The sequence below is a fragment of the Suncus etruscus genome, chromosome 1, assembly GCF_024139225.1.
Source record: "Suncus etruscus isolate mSunEtr1 chromosome 1, mSunEtr1.pri.cur, whole genome shotgun sequence".
Classification (NCBI taxonomy): Eukaryota; Metazoa; Chordata; class Mammalia; order Eulipotyphla; family Soricidae; genus Suncus; species Suncus etruscus.
This window is the reverse complement of record NC_064848.1, coordinates 96,619,067-96,636,270: the sequence shown is the minus strand read 5'-3', so window position 1 is coordinate 96,636,270 and position 17,204 is coordinate 96,619,067. Positions and strand designations below refer to the sequence as shown.

The 17,204-nt window shown below is 35.3% G+C and overlaps 1 protein-coding gene across 2 annotated transcripts in view; it reads left to right on the top strand.

The window, feature by feature from the left end:
* The window catches only part of ANKIB1 (ankyrin repeat and IBR domain containing 1), a 134,044-nt gene extending 120,431 nt beyond the window's left edge, over positions 1 to 13,613 (top strand). For both annotated transcript variants that reach the window (XM_049768918.1, XM_049768911.1), the window contains 7 exons: positions 5 to 135; positions 4,466 to 4,600; positions 5,695 to 5,781; positions 5,869 to 5,935; positions 9,093 to 9,238; positions 12,254 to 12,432; positions 13,496 to 13,613. In XM_049768918.1, coding sequence (XP_049624875.1) covers positions 5 to 135; positions 4,466 to 4,600; positions 5,695 to 5,781; positions 5,869 to 5,935; positions 9,093 to 9,238; positions 12,254 to 12,432; positions 13,496 to 13,598 — 848 coding nt within the window. In that variant the 3' untranslated portion in view covers positions 13,599 to 13,613. The remainder of the gene's footprint in view (positions 1 to 4; positions 136 to 4,465; positions 4,601 to 5,694; positions 5,782 to 5,868; positions 5,936 to 9,092; positions 9,239 to 12,253; positions 12,433 to 13,495) is intronic.
* The last annotated feature ends 3,591 nt before the right edge of the window (positions 13,614 to 17,204 follow it).

Here is a 17,204-nt window from a genome sequence, read left to right as displayed (position 1 = left end):
GAAGTTGTGGGAGTTAGTGAAGCTTATGAGGATGCTGCCAATTGTCTCTGGTTGTTAACTAACTCCAAGCCTTGTGCTAACTGTAAATCTCCAATACAGAAGAATGAAGGATGCAATCATATGCAGTGTGCTAAGGTAAGCCCTACAGAATTTTACTTGTTCTGCAGCTAAAGTTTGAGCTTGATTTTTAATCCAAAGAAGAAATATTAGTACTATAAAAATTATCTTTAAGCTTCAGGTAGGTCTAGACAAGGTATTTTATTGTATATTCTTTGTTGATTAATATAGTATTGGCTTATATAGCTAAATTTTATACTCATGATGAATGATAAAAGTAAAGGTAAGAGTGCAGTATATACAAACTAAAATCAGAAATACCCAAATCTTTTCTAGTAGCCACCTACTTTAGTAAAAATTTTGAGAATGTTTTGAGTATATATGAATAATAATATTAAATGATTATGTATTATATAGATCTTACTGCAAAGCTGATTTTGCCACCTATGCTCTGAAGCCCCCTAATACAAATCCCACTAAATACAAATATAAATCTTGGCTCTGTCTAAAATAAAGACATCCATAGGTAGTAGACAGATTCTAGTTCTACTAATGAAATAATCAAATAATTCACTACTATATTTTTAAAATGTCAATATACTTAAGTATAGGTCTACTAAGATCTTACTAACTATAAAATAGTCAGAAAGCTACCATCCTGAGTTACTTAGAAATAAACTGCTAAATTTAAAACAAATGCTCTAAATTAGGTTTATCAGTTTATAAGTCCATGCATATATTTATGAACACTTTAGTTTTAAAATTTATAATTATTTTTCATTAGAAGTGCTATTTATATAAAATAACTTTAAAACTATTGAGGTCAATGTAATATTTTAGTTAAGCACATAATGAAATCCCAGTTATTGAAATTATAATATATTAATCTTATTACTTAATTTTTTATTTTTAAGCTAATTATCATTATGACTATAACTAAAAATAATATCAGTTATCAGCTGATATTTACAAGTTGATTTATTTTGTCTATGCTTTTATCTCTAACCTCCATAGTAAGCATTTTTAGAAGGAGGGGTCTGATAGAGCTTACATTGATACATAAAGAAGTACACAGGTTGATCATAAAAATTATCAATTAGGCCACTAACAAAAAGCAAGATGTGGTTTCACCTTCATTTTCTTTTTTTTTTTGTTTTGTTTTGTTTTTTTTTTTTTGTTTTTGGGCCACACCAGGCAGTGCTCAGGAGTTATTCCTGGCTGTCTGCTCAGAAATAGCTCCTGGCAGGCACGGGGGACCATATGGGACACCGGGATTCGAACCAACCACCTTTGGTCCTGGATCGGCTGCTTGCAAGGCAAACACCGCTGTGCTATCTCTCCAGGCCCTTCACCTTCATTTTCTTAATACTATCTAATATTAGGACCTGAGGGATAGCATAGCGGTAGGACGTTTACCTTGCAAGCGGCGGACCCAGGACCAACAGTGGTTTGAATCCCCACACCCCAGATGGTCCCCAGTGCCTGCCAGGAACGATTTCTGAGCAGAGAGCCAGAGGTAACCCCTAGCGCCACCAGGTGTTTTTTATTTTTGGTTTTTGGTTTTTGGGCCACACCCCGGTGACGCTCAGGGATTACTCCTTGCTATGCGCTCAGAAATTGCTCTTGGCTTAGGAGACCATATGGGACCTGGGGGGTGGGGGATCGAACCATGCTACCACTCCAGCCCCCTTTTGGTCTTTTTAATGTGAATGTTTAGAACATTTTATGTGTTATGGAATCATGGTCTAAAATTTACCTTTATGAATTAATGCTTTAGTATTACTAAATATATGCTTATTATTTCATGGTATCAAGTGGTCATTTTAAAAGAATAACAAGTGGGATATAGCTCAAAAGAATAGAATTCATGCTTAGCATGCAGAAGACCCATATTTTTTCTTTTTATTTTTACCTTTTTTTTTTTTATTTAAAACTTGCGGTTTTAAAATTTTTCATGATTGAGTTTCAGTACACCACCCTTCACCAATGCACATTTCCTGCCATGAATATTCCCAGTTTTCCTCCCACCCTCCACCCTGCCTACATCTGGGGCAGGCATTTTACTTTTACTTCTCTCTCTGGCAGGCATTTCACTTTTACTTTTCTCTCTCTCTCTCTCTCTCTCTCTTACACACACACACACACACACACACACACACACACACACACACACATCTCCCTCCCTTTTTTTTCCTTTTAGATGCTGTGGTTTGCACTACTAATTCTTTTCCAGAGTTAGTCCACACACACACACACACACACCCATACACACCCATCTCCCTCCCTTTTTTTTCCTTTTAGATGCTGTGGTTTGCACTACTAATTCTTTTCCAGAGTTAGTCCACACACACACACACACACACACATCTCCCTCCCTTTTTTTTTCCTTTTAGATGCTGTGGTTTGCACTACTAATTCTTTTCCAGAGTTAGTCCACACACACACCCACACCAATACACACCCATCTCCCTCCCTTTTTTTTCCTTTTAGATGCTGTGGTTTGCACTACTAATTCTTTTCCAGAGTTAGTACACACACACACACACACACACACACACACACACACACACATCTCCCTCCCTTTTTTTTCCTTTTAGATGCTGTGGTTTGCACTACTAATTCTTTTCCAGAGTTAGTCCACACACACACACACACACACACACACCCATACACACCCATCTCCCTCCCTTTTTTTTCCTTTTAGATGCTGTGGTTTGCACTACTAATTCTTTTCCAGAGTTAGTCCAGTGATAGTCAAATGATAGCTCCAACTATCATTGTCATACTGGTCTATTCTCTGTGCTTAAAAGTTGCTCCTGGCAGGCTTGGGGGACTATATGGGATAATGAGGATTGAACCTGGGTATGTCCCGGGTTGGCCTTGTACAAGGAAAACACCCATTGTGCCTTTGCTCCGCCCTATGACATTTTGTTTTGTTTTGTTTTGTTTTTTGTTTTTTGTTTTTTCGGGCCACACCCATTTGGTGCTCAGGGGTTACTCCTGGCTAAGCGCTCAGAAATTGCCCCTGGCTTGGGGGACTATATGGGACCCCGGGGGATCGAACCGCGTTCCTTCCTTGGCTAGCGCTTGCAAGGCAGACACCTTACCTCTAGCGCCACCTCACCGGCCCCAACATTTTTTAAAGTAAATTAAATTTTAAATTAAATCACTTTTTTAAATCACATTTTTTCAATTAAATGTTTTGTGAAATAGAGTTAAAAAATTGTTAGTTGAGTTTCAGTCATAAAATGTTCCACCTCTCATCCTTTCACCAGTATTCTTCTCCCTATACCAATTTTCCTAGTAATCTTCCCATCCCCGTCCCTCACTTCCACTCCCAGTTGTCTTTATGGCAGACACCTCTCTCTCTCTCTCTCTCTCTCTCTCTCTCTCTCTCTCTCTCTCTCTCTCTCTCTCTCTCTCTCTCTCTTCTCTCTCTCTCTCTCTATAGATAGATATATGTATATATGTCCCCTTCTTTAGGTACATTGGCTTGCAATACTTCATGCATATCATTTTCTGAAAGCATTTAAAAAAAAAGGTTTTTTTTCTTCTGAGTGCTCCTTGCTATTGTCTGCTAATAATTGTGATTAACAGTGAAATTTTCTGAGCTGGAGAGATAGCACAGCGGTAGGACATTTGCCTTGCATGCGGCCGACCTGGTTTGATTCCTGGCATCCATATGGTCCCCCAGCCTGCCAATGGCGATTTCTGAGCGCAGAGCTAGTAGTAATCCTTGAGCACTGCTGGGTGTGGCCCAACAACCAATCAATCAATTAATAAAGTTAAAAAAAGAAAAAAAGTGAAATTTTCTTAAAAATATGAAGCCAGTTTTTTGTTTACTGACATACTTTAGAGACCTTTTAAGCTTATTTCTGGTTTTAAAATCATTATAGACCAGTATAAGTAAATACTGCTACATATGTCAATATGTTTTAATTATCTGGAAATAATTGTATTGATATTTAAAAAAATTTTAGATTGTATCAGTATTGTAATTTATGATTTATCTTTATAAAAGATAATCTTAAACAATCTCCATGGGGCCTGGAAGATAGCATGGAGGTAAGGCATTTGCCTTTCATGCAGAAGGTGGGTGGTTCGAATCCCAGCATCCCATATGGTCTCCTGAGCCTGCCAGGAGCGATTCCTGAGCATAGAGCCAGGAGTAACCCCTGAGCTCTGCTGGGTGTGACCCAAAAACAAAACAAACAAACAAACAAAAAAACAATCTCCACATCTTTCCATAGTGCAGATATGTGGAAAATGAGAAAGAGGACGTGTATTTAAGATTTGTTCCAAGTCACACAGGCATGATTGTTTAATCTCTACAAATTGTTTTGCTAGAAACCAGAAAGTAATTTGCATTTTAACATGAGGAGATGTTTTCTTATGTTTTCTTTCGAAGTGCAAGTATGATTTTTGCTGGATATGTTTAGAAGAATGGAAAAAACATAGTTCTTCTACTGGAGGTTATTATAGATGTACTCGCTATGAAGTCATTCAGCATGTGGAAGAACAATCCAAGGAAATGACTGTGGAGGTAAAAAAGAACCATTTAAGCCAAAACTTTTGATAAAGCCTTTTATGCCTTTGGGAGTATTTTACATTTCTCTTTTTCCCTCTACACTATTCATAATGAGATATTAACTTGAATACATGTTAGAGTAGACTTACATTAAAATAAAATAAATATATAAACTTGAGAGTGTGTGTGTCTGTGTGTGTCTGTCTGTGTGTGTGTGTGTGTGTGTGTGTGTGTGTGTGTGTGTGTGTGTGTCACACACACCCAGCAGCGCTCAGGGGTTACTCCTGGCTCTATGCTCAGGAATCGCTCCTGGCAGGCTCGGGGGATCATATGGGATGCCGGGATTCAAACCACCGACCTTCTGCATGCAAGGCAAATGCCTTACCTCCATGCTATCTCTCTGGCCCTGATTAACTTTCTTATTTTTGTTTTTCACTTGAAGATAAATCATTTACATCCCAGTTTCTTCTGTAGTTTTAACATAATGCCAATAATCTTGTATTATATTATAGATATAATAAGTATCCTACTTTGTTGTCATAAGAAAATATAAACTGGGGAATTTAAGATCCAGATGCTGACTAATTTGGTTTCTGGTCAGAATCTTTTGGCTTGTGGAGAATTGTCTGTTTTGCTATGCTTTCATAAGATGGGGATGAGGCAGGCAGTAGCAGATGAGAGAGACGAACACAGTCTTGTGCCTCTTCCATTCTTAAAGGAGGAAGCAGTATTGGATTAAGCCCTCACTCTGATAACCTTATTTAACATATACCATATTCTCAAAAACACTCACCAAATACAAGTACATTGGGGGCTCAAATTTCAACATACGAGTTTGGGGAAGGAGATACGGCTTAGTTCTTGGTATTAAGCAATATAAAACATCTAATTATTATAGTATTTCATATAGAACTATGTATAGTTCATATAGAACTATCTTTGACTCAATGCATATTTGATGTCTCACAGAAAATATAAAATTTTGTTCTAAGATCCTTTGAAATATTTTTCTCTAATATAATCAACACTATTACCATTAATAAATTTAAATAACGAATTTTAATTTCTAGTAGTTTTATCAGTTCCATGTATAGACTTTTGTTTCCTAGGCTGAGAAGAAACATAAACGATTCCAAGAACTTGACAGATTTATGCACTATTACACAAGATTCAAAAACCATGAGCATAGTTATCAGGTATGTTTCATATTATTTTCAAACTGAATTGATATTTCTGTGGATGAATATAGGGAATGATTTAAATTATTTATTTCTATTCTATAGTTAGAACAACGCCTTCTTAAAACAGCCAAAGAAAAGATGGAACAATTGAGTAGAGCTCTCAAAGAAAGTAAGTTGTAAGTGGTATATGTGATAATTAATATGAAATAGGATTTCATGCTTAAATCACTTTAGTAGAGGTTAAGGCCTTTAAAGGAATACTTTCTTCCTATTAGCTCATTTTGATAATTGTGAATTCTCTGAACCCTAAGACTACAGTTTAGTAGTGAAGGCCTCTGTGATCAAATTTTTCCAACAGATTTAACCTCATTAGCTTCTTTAATGGAGCTTGTACTGTTAGCAGATAAACAGTACAATAATCTGTGCTACTACTGGTTCTCTACCAGAAAGATAAACCATGGGTACCAGAAAAATAATACCGTGGATATGCTTTTACTTTGCATGCATGCAAGCAACTTGGATTTGATCACCAGCATCCATATAGTTCCTCAAGCACTGCCACAAATAATTTTGAAGTGCAGAGCCAGGAGTAATCCCTGAGCATCTCTGGGTGTGCCTCCCAACTCCCCCCAAAAAAGACCGTATGCCATTCAGTTGTGTAAGTTCTTTGGGAATTGAGGAAAAAATAGCAAAATTTCTAGTAGTATGGAAGTCAAGCTCAATTCCAAGAGAACTCTCACTAGTGATAGGAAATTAGAGTAAGAAAATAATCTATGAGAGGGCTAATTCATGATTTATTTAATTGAAATTCTAAAAAATGTCTAGGGCCAGAGCAGTAGTATAGCACATAGTATGCTTGCCAACCTGTCTTCAATACCCAGCACTCCATATGATCCTCAAACCTATCATCAGTGATCCTATGAGCAGAACAAGGAGTAAGCCCTGAGCACTGCCAGATGTGGCCTAATCTTCCATCCAACCCCCAAAACAAAATATAAGAGGTAAAGTTAGAGCTGATGAATTCTGAAACTTTTTTTCTAAAATGCACTAATTATTGTTTACATTATTATAGTATCTCACAGTGGTCACAGAATATAGATTCTGATAGGTTTGCTTTAAAAAGTTGCATATTAAAAATAGTTATAGTTTAATATTAAGTTTAAACCTAAAAACATAATTATATGTGTTCAAATTTATGAAAACAATGTAGATTAACACCATTCTCATAGTAGAGTTCCCCTAATGAATGTAGTAGCTGAAGTTAAATAGATTAAAATGGGGAGGGAACATGTTTATGTCAGCTTAGTCTCTGTGGTTTTTCTTTTGCTGTTATTTTTGGGCCACAACGGGCAATGCCCAGGGGTTACTCTTGAGCACTAAGGAATCATTCCTAAGTGGTACTCAGAGGAACATATTGGATGCTGGGGATCAAACCTGAGTGCCATGTGCAAGGTAAATAAATGCCTTTCCTGCTATCCTATTACTCTAGCCTTAGTCTCCATGTTAATGATTAGTTCTTGGACTTTAGTAATACTATAATGAGAGAGTATCAGTCTAAAATTCTTGAACATAATTATGCTGTAAAAGTTGAGGAGAATGTAGAGATGGACATAGGGAAAATGCTTTGGGAATTTTGGTCGTGGTGGGATGCAGTAACTCATGCATTAGTACTATAAATGGTAACACTGTTAATCAGGTCATCTGAACTATAAAACTAATATTTCATTTTTCATTTAAAAAAATGAGAGGCAGGTGCATGAGATAACTCAGAGGTACAGTATATATTATGCATGCTCGAGCCCCAGGTTTGGTTCCTGACTTCACATGATCCCCATAGCATTCTGGGAGTGACCCTGTTAACTCCTTGAGCACAGTTTGATATGATCCAAACCCAAAAACTTTTGAAAGGAATAAAACTCTTATAAATAAAACTCTGCAGTAGGGACTTTGGTTTCAACATTAATTTATCCCTAATACTTAGAAGAATGCCCAATATATAATATATTCACAATAAACACTTAACATTTGTGAATTACTATGTTTTAAATATTCTGCAGGTTTTAGACGACATAGTAAGATGTTAAAAAGTTAACAGTTGCAAGAATTGGAAAAGAAGCAGAATTTCACAATTCATACACAGCATTATAAGAAGAGGTGGTTTTTCTTTTTCTATCTTAGTTCTGATGCTTTCGTCTGGTTATTTTTATAGTGTGTATACAACACAGTTTTTTTTTCCCAAATAACTTATGATACTAGGTTCTACTGCCAATCTCTAGTTACTTATACTTTAGAGTGATGCTGTAATATTATAACCAGAATGTGTCCTCTCCTCTTTTCTCCTCTTCATCATTCTTCTTCCCTTCCTCCCCTTGAGGATTGCTATTTACTAGCTTTAATTAATCCAGTTAGTTATTCCATTTGATTGTATACTTCCTTTTATAATATTGGTTTTGTAGAAGCATAATTATTACAGTTAAGGGTTTTTAATATTGTTTTGGGGTTGGTTTTTTTGTATTTTGGGGTTTGTTTGTTTGTTGTTATTGTTGCTGCTGTTGTTGGATCATATCCTTTGATGCTCAGGAGTTATTCCTGGTTCTATGCTCAGAAATCACTCCTAACAGGCTCATGGAACCATATGGGATGCCAGGAACTGAATCTGGGTTGGCCCTATGCAAGGCAAACACCTTAACCATTGTACTATTGCTCTGGGCCCATGTTTTTGTTTTTTTAAGCAAACATCTTAGCAAAACATTTATTTTGTTTCTTAATCATGAAAGTTCTACTAGGGATAACCTTAGAAACAGTACTGTGTGGAACTTTGGATTGACCCAAAACTAATATGTTCACCAAGAGGTTAAAAACAGAATACAAGATCACTATACATATTCCTTCCTGAATGCCTTCAGTGTTCCTAGACTTCTGTGGTTTGGGCTTTGCATACATGAGTACTTTGTGCAGGTTTTTTGTTTGTTTTTTTGTTCTTTGTTTGTTTGGGCCACACTTGGTGATGCTTAGGGGTTACTCCTGGCTATGTGCTCAGAAATAGCTCTTGGCTTGAGGGACCATATGGGATGATGGAGGATCGAACCACAGTCCATCTTAGGCTAGTGCCGGCAAGGCAGACGCCTTACCGCTCCGTGCCACCGCTCTGACCCCTTGTGCAGGTTTTTAGTCTCTTTAGATGCTATCCTATAGCTTAAGTTTTGTCTTAGGGAAAATTATTCTCTTTCTTTTAAGAATAAAAATTTAAAATTTTATAAAGAGGTTCATTTTCATGTTGGAATTTTTTATTTGAAATTTTTTTCACTGTGTGTGATTTATTTTAGCTGAAGGAGGCTGTCCAGATACCACTTTTATTGAAGATGCGGTTCATGTGCTCTTAAAAACTCGACGCATTCTCAAGTGTTCTTATCCATATGGATTTTTCTTAGAACCTAAAAGCACAAAGAAAGAAATATTTGAACTCATGCAAGTAAGATAACTTGTTTTATTTTTGTGAACACAAAGCAATGCTTGGGTTACTTCTAGTTCTGCTTTCAGGAATTAATTTTGGCTTGGGGGGGGCATACAAAATGTCAAGGTTTGAACCTGGATCAGTCTTATGCAAGACAAGTGCTCTACCTGCTATACTTACTCTCTGGCCCCAGTAAGATAAATATTTCTTTTAATATCTAAATGTAGTCCTATTTTAAAAAACAAAACTCTTTTATCTGATATTTAACTTTAGTTTAATATTATTTGGGTATTATTAGTAAATAATTTTTGTATAGTTTTAGAATGGCTTTAAAAAAAAGGTTATCGATAGTAAGTTTGTTTCCTTTATGAATGTTGATCATCAGTAAGTTTCTAAACTATGTAAAAATTTCTTGCCACTTTTTTTTTTGAAATTGACTAAGGCTGACTAATCTACCCTAATGCTGAATGTATAATTTGGAGTTTTATCTTCAGAAATGAAATAAGCATTACTTATTAGGTGATAAAATTATTATATTTCAGTTATTTTAGAAGTCCAACTGAAAATAATCAGTGAGATCGTTTGAAAAAACTAGCAAGCATGTTTTACATGTTGGAGACCTGGCTTCAGTCCCCAGTACTGTACGGTTGGCTGTGCACTGCCTGGAGTGACCACTGAGCACCAGGCTAGAAGAAGCCCTCAAGCACCACCAGATGTAACCCCAAATCCAAAAGAAACTGAGACACTTCCTTTAAAAACCGTATTGTAAAAACAAAATCATCTAATCTTCACTTCACTTTTTTTAGATTTCATTTTGCCTTTTTCATTCTTGAAGTCACCAACCTTTTCCTTCTTATTACAGTTTTCCTGTTCATTCAATTTAAATCCCATATTTCTTTCAAGATAAAAATATTTACTTGTTCCATGAAGCCTGTAAGAGCCAATTAATTATGAATCATGGAGTTTTGACTTGGAACTGATTCCTTAAGCATTTATCTATAGTGTTTTCTGTGTGTTCATGCCGTTGATTATATGATACTTTGAGAATTATATTTTGCCCCTCATAGTCAGTTTGTAAATTATTTGCATACCACTGGTATGCTCAGTACTTATTTGTAATCTATCAACTGAGTGCTATAAATGCCTATCAGATACTGCTGTTTTCCTGAATTTAAGATTCCTTCTTATATGAAGGAATTTCTCTTTTTAAATTTTTATTTAAAGCATTGTGATCTACAAAGTTATTTATAGTTGAGTTTTAGACATACATTGTTTTAGTACCAATGCCTCCAATGTCAGCGTCCCTTCACCAATGTTCTCAGAGTCCATCCCAAAACTTTCCTCCCCACAAGTCTGCCATCATTATCAAGAACCTTTTTAAGTTTAGTAATTACGTTTTCAGTATTGTTGACTCCTTAGTTTAGGTATTTAGTTTTGCTTTTCCTTAATATGCACAATATACCTGGTATTTGCTCCACATTAAGTTGACTTTTGTTTAAGGTATGATATATGGATCCAACTTTTATTTCTGACATGTTAACCACATGTACCAACATTATATGTTGAAGAGGCTTTCTTTATTTCATTTCATGTTCTTAATTCCTTTGTCAAAATTAGTTGACCCTATACTAGGGGGTTGATGTTGGATATTCTATTCTGCCCAAACAAAGTCTTATCTTTATGGCTTTGTAGTACAGAGTCAAATTAAGTAATTCATCTTTCTCTTTTAAAAGCTGGAAAATATGTGTAAAATAGAAATATATGTATTCCATCCCAAAACATTTCCTCACAATCAAATTTAGTGCTCTAAAGGAGTGCAGGTTACCATATATACTCAAGTATAAGTCAAGTTTTTCGGTACAAAATTTGTGCCGAAAACCCTGAACTCAGCTTATACTCCGGTCATACAGGTTATTTGATTTGGTGTGTGCCCTTAGTCCACAAGTCACAGCTGAGCTGAAGAGGTAGGCAGCTGAACTGAACTGGATGCCACTGAACTATTTAACCCACAATATTCTACCCGTTGGATGAGACCGACAGCAGTGATGATGATATCTGCGAACTCAGTGATGACAGTTCTATGCTGATACCCTCACATCAGATACTGCTGAAGCTCTGTTTGAACATACAGATAATGAGGAGGAGGAATCCAGTTTTGAAGGATTTTAACCTTTGTGATTTAGCTTGATTACCTATTAAGCTACGGTTTTCTGCACTTTATTTAAAGTTTTTAAAGTTATTGTTGCTAGTTTACAGTTTTTCTTTACATTAAATATTGAAAAACAATTAACCTACTGATTCCTCAATTATTGTAATAGTTTTGGGTATATGTTTTTATTTTTGAAATTGACCAGTGGCTACTGCATTTTCCACCTTGCCTTAAGACTCGAGTCACCATGTAAGTTTTCCCAGGTTTTAGGGTAAAATTAGGGAGGTCGACTTATGCTCAGGTTTTTACTTATTTGTTTGGTTTTGGGAGCCACACTTGGCAGTGCTCCAGTCAGTGCCTGGTTCTGTGATCAGAAGTGATCCTTGATTAAGCTCAAGGGACAATATGTGAAGCTAAGGATTTAAAGTCATATCTACCACATTCAAGGCAAGCATGTTAACTCCTAAACTATATTCAGCCCTGAGGAGTGCATTTTAAACTTAGATTCAGGGGGTTCAAGGATGAGTGTAGTTGAGCAGCTGACATCTGTCTTTGATTTTGGAATGTTCCTTCTGGCTGTAAGTTCATTTGTCATTCTGGAAGAACAGCATACACAGTCTATTAGAATGCATGTCTAATTCTGGCTAATACTTGATTCCACATGCGTTTGTTATATGAGGTGAGTTCTACAAGCTGGTCAGAATGGCCTGATTTCACAAGAGTAAATGTTATTGTAAGGAATACTTAATTTTTAAAGAATAAAATCTGTTATATGAGAAATCATTTCAAAATCTAAATAAATAGATTTAACTGAAAAATAAAATAAGCATTGAAGTTGCTTTGTACTAACCCACTCACTGTGTAACTTTCCTTTTGTTTCATAGACAGACCTTGAAATGGTCACTGAGGACCTTGCCCAAAAAGTCAATAGGCCTTACCTTCGCACACCCCGCCACAAGATCATCAAGGCGGCATGCCTCGTTCAACAGAAGAGACAAGAATTCCTGGCATCTGTGGCAAGAGGAGTTGCTCCTGCAGACTCACCAGAGGTTCCAAGGCGCAGGTAAAAAGAGGTGCACTGTGAAAGTTATCCTACCTCCAACCACAAATGCTAGTTTTTTTTTTTTAATCTGGCTAAGGTTTATTATATTTCTGGAAGTTATTTAATGCCTACCTCCAACCACAAGTACTAGTAGGTTTATATTTCTGGAAGTTATTTAAGGCTAAACTATGAATTAGAAATTAGAAAATTATTAAAAATTATTAAAAATTAGAAAATGTATTAACTTCTTTTTATGATTTTTTTAAATTTTTCTTGTTTTCTGTCATACCTAAGGCTAAATCAATCTAGGTTAATTTCATACTTAATTAAACCCAAGTCTAAGAATATTTCTAATGTGAGATTTCAAATAAATAATACAAATAGCATGATACAAATAGTCATAAACATTTTGTTTTGTTATTTTGGAAGAGTATTTTTCTTTTTTTTAATGTATTTTGTGTGTCTTTTATGATTTCTAAAGCTTTGCCATGTATACACATGTATATATTTTTGTTATAAGAGGTTATGAAAAAATTAGAAATATGTTATTAAGCAACATTAATTGACCCATATTTATACCTTACAGCAGTGGTTTTTTTAATACCTTTAATACATCAACATTGGTTGAAAACCTCTCTTATGTACCAGTCACTTTATATATGGATCAGCAGGATGTTTCTATAGAATGCACCAGTAAACAGACCAGTGGTTGCATTAAAGGACAATTGATTTTTTCATTGTTTAAGGTAGTTTTACTGTAACTATAAACATGTTATTATTCTTAATAATTAAAAATACTTAAAAATTTTTGAATGCTGTATTTTATACAAAAATCAAAAATAGAAGCAATCTTAAGAACTGTTTTAACATTTTTTTCAACCATTTTACACAAACATAAAGCAATTTAGACTTTGAAAGAAATAAATGGGAATGTCATTTTAATTATATTCACTAATTGCTCTTTTTTAGTTAAGCAATTTTTAAGCCAAGGAACGTAAAGTAATGTTCAAAGGGCAAGGGTCTTGTGTGGTTGTACTTTGCAGTACTGATAATAAATCAAATGGTATGTTTAATTTCTTTGTAGCTTTGCTGGTGGAACATGGGATTGGGAATATTTAGGATTTGCATCACCTGAGGTAATTGTTTTATGGGAGTTTTGTTTTGTATTTAATTGTATTTTTCTTTAGTGCAAATTCTGTTTGCATTTATATCCTCATCTTTTCTACTACCAAGGCTATCAGCAATATTTTCTCTTTCTTTTATAATAAAAATGTCTCAGTATAGCCTATATTTAGCTCTTTTAATATTTTAATTGTTGCTACGTTAGTAAGTGCATCGCATCCCACTTTCACTACTTTTTACTAAATGGTCAAAATAAAGGTAAATTTACAGCATTTTTAAGAATGTCTTCAAATTGGCAGATAGAGATATAAATTTTATTAAAATGTGTTTCTACTTGTAATATTTCCTTCTGAATCTATTAAAAATCAAAATACTCTTATTTTTAAAGTTGTCTAACAACCTGAGATTATTTATTGTTAAAGGTGAAAAATCTGACATTAATAGTGCTTAGTGTTGTGCAGAAATAAATGCTTGCCTTAGTTACTATGTTTCCCTTTGAGATTTTCACAAGCCTTATTTTTCTATTGTTATTGCTATGCCATATTAAAACAGTTCTAAATATACTGAAAATAGCTGAGACACATAAAAAGAGGAATGTGAACAATCACATTCCTCTTATCTAGGATTTAAATGGCCACTTTCACTGATTTTAAATGGTTTTAGCAAATCTTTCAAGTTCTGTTGCTCTTTTCCTTGCTCTAACCCAGGGGTCTCAAACTCGCAGCCCGCGCCGTACGGGCCACCCGCGGCCAGCCTTCAAATATTGCAGTATTCACGATTATTCACTTACCGAATAATCACAATAAAAATCGCATTAGTAAGAAAAAAATCGCATTAAACATTCGCATACCCCGAGCAGTTCCTTTCGGGGTATGCAAATGTTTAATGCGATTTTTTTTTTTTTTTATGGTTTTTGGGCCACACCTGGCGGTGCTCAGGGTTTACTCCTGGCTGTCTGCTCAGAAATAGCTCCTGGCAGGCACGGGTGACCATATGGGATCCTGGGATTCGAACCAACCACCTTTGGTCCTGGATCGGCTGCTGGCAAGGCAAACGCTGCTGTGCTATCTCTCCGGGCCCTAATGTGATTTTTTTATTGCGAATATTCGGTAAGCAAAATCCCTTATGCGGCCCTGCCTCACCCCAACTTTGCCTCCTGCGGCCTGCAGGTAAATTGTGTTTGAGACCCCTGCTCTAACCTGTGTACTAAGTGATACTTATCTTGCTGTAACTTTTTAATTTTAATTCTTGAAAGGGAGCTGGACAAACAATGAAATGGCCCATTTGTAACTGAAAGACAGGGAAATGGTTTATTTTCTATTAATGACTGTGGCTTATTTAAATCAAGAACTTTTTCTTTTCAGCAGCTATGAATACTTGCAATCACCATGTGACATTTTGTGTTACAGATATAGTCTGGAATACTGACTTTTGAGAAAACAGTTTGTGCTTAAATCTCTGATAGGAAAATTTGTTTCACTAAAGTTGCAAAAAATATAATATTTCTAATTAAAGACAAATGAACTTTTTCTGTATCTAGTCCTATGCTTATTATTTCTGCTATAATTAATTATAACATTATAGATACTATGGAAATTTTTCATCTAAAAGGAAGAATACATAAGGTTCACCTGTCAAAGAAAGGATACTAAGTATTCAGTGTTTTAAAGTAAAAGTACAGTCTAACAGAAATAAGCCTTTATTATTATATTCATAATCATAGATGCATTATGCACCTTTTTGCTCTGACAGGAACTTTAGTAAACCTAAATAGCTTATCAATGAATAGTAAGGATTTACTAACTTACCTAATATAAACTGAGTAAAAACAAGGAAGATGGGGTCGGAGAGATAGCATAGAGTTAAGGTGATTGCCTTGCATGCAGAAGATTGGTGGTTCGAATCCCATATGGTCCCCTGAGCCTGACAGGAGTGATTTCTGAGAATAGAGCCAGGAGTAACCCTTGAGCATTGCGAGGTGTGATCCACAAACCAAAAAAATAAATAAATAAAACAAAGAGTTGCCACCTCATATGCAGATACTTATAAAGATTATTGAACTTATCTCCAAAGATTGAGAATTGTTTTCTTCTTGAACTATTTTTTTAATGACTTCATAAGTTTTACAAGATATTGTGTGTGTGGTACCAGAGGTTAAACCAGGAACTTATAAGAGCATGTGCTCTACCACTCATCTTATGTCCCCAACCCCTATAAGAATCATATTAATTTATTACTCTCTAGTACACTGAAATGCTAAATGTTTTCTGCAATATTAGACCAGTGTCATATTTTTACATATTGTAAATAGACTCTTCCTCTGAGCTACTTCCTTAATGCAAAACAACAAGTGTTATGAAGGCCTTATTACAAATCTAAAAAAATGACCATAGAACAGAAGTTCATAATTTTTCATATCTAATCATTAGTTGTAAAATTACTCCATTAGGTAACTATTTATTTAAAAATTACCTCTTTTCCTTCTTTTCCTTCATAAAGACTGAAAAAAAAGTTAGCATTACCAAATTCTAATAGTTTAGGTTGAATTTGCATATTCTCAACAAAGTTATTCCAAATTATTCATTTTAAAGTATATTGTCTGGGGGCCAGAGTGGTAGTACAATGGGTAGAGTGCTTGTTTTGCATGCAGCTGACCCGGTTCAATTCCCATCATTTCCAATATGGTCCCCTGAACCCGCCAGGATGATTCCTGAGTGCAGAGGCAGGAGTAAATCCTGAGCACCACCAGTATAGCCCAAAAACAAAAGAAAATAATAATAAAATATATCGTCTGTGTACAGTCGTTAGAGTCATGCCCTGGATGTTGCAAGCCCAGATTATATGCTCAGCACCAGATATAGTCTCTTGAACCTTACCAGAACTGAACCCTGAGCAATACCACCAGGTGTACCCCCTAAAAAAAATTAAATTAATAAAATTAATTGAATCTATGATTAACATATACATATTTGTTTTCTACTCCTGTAGCAGCACTAGAACACAAAAACAAACACACAGAAAAACACGTTGTCTTTTAAATCTGGAGGACACCTTCGAGGTCTAGATCTTTAATTTATTAGACATCAAGCTGTTATTCCTTAATTTCTTACCTCGGATATGATTGTGATATCTATCCTCTATGAAGTTCTAGAAAAATTAAGGCCAGAGCAATAGTACAGTTGATAGGGCACTGCCTTGCACACAGCCAATTCGGATTTGATCCTGATCATTCCATATGACCTCCTGAGCCAGCCAGAAGTAATAAATCCTGAGTGCTGGTGTGGAAAAAAACACCTCATCATCATCAAGCATCTCTTTAAGCCACTGACAAAATAGGTATTCAGGACATGGTAGTTATAATTATTACGAGCAATAAAGTCCTGGTAAAAAAAATTTTTATAAATCCTAGAACTTATCTATCTTCTCTGTAGTATTAATATTCTCAGAATCCTTGAAGTATCCCAATTAAGCCCACCCAAATGCTTATGTGAAAATTCTAGGAAACTTTGTGAAAATCAAATGCTTATTATTATGAGAACAGTTATTTTAAATTGTGAGATAATCCATTGTGAGTTTTCTATAAAAATAATTATAAACTGGGCCAGAGCGATAACCATAGCAGTAGGGCATTTTCCTTGCACATGGCTGATTCAGGTTGGACCTTGGTTTGA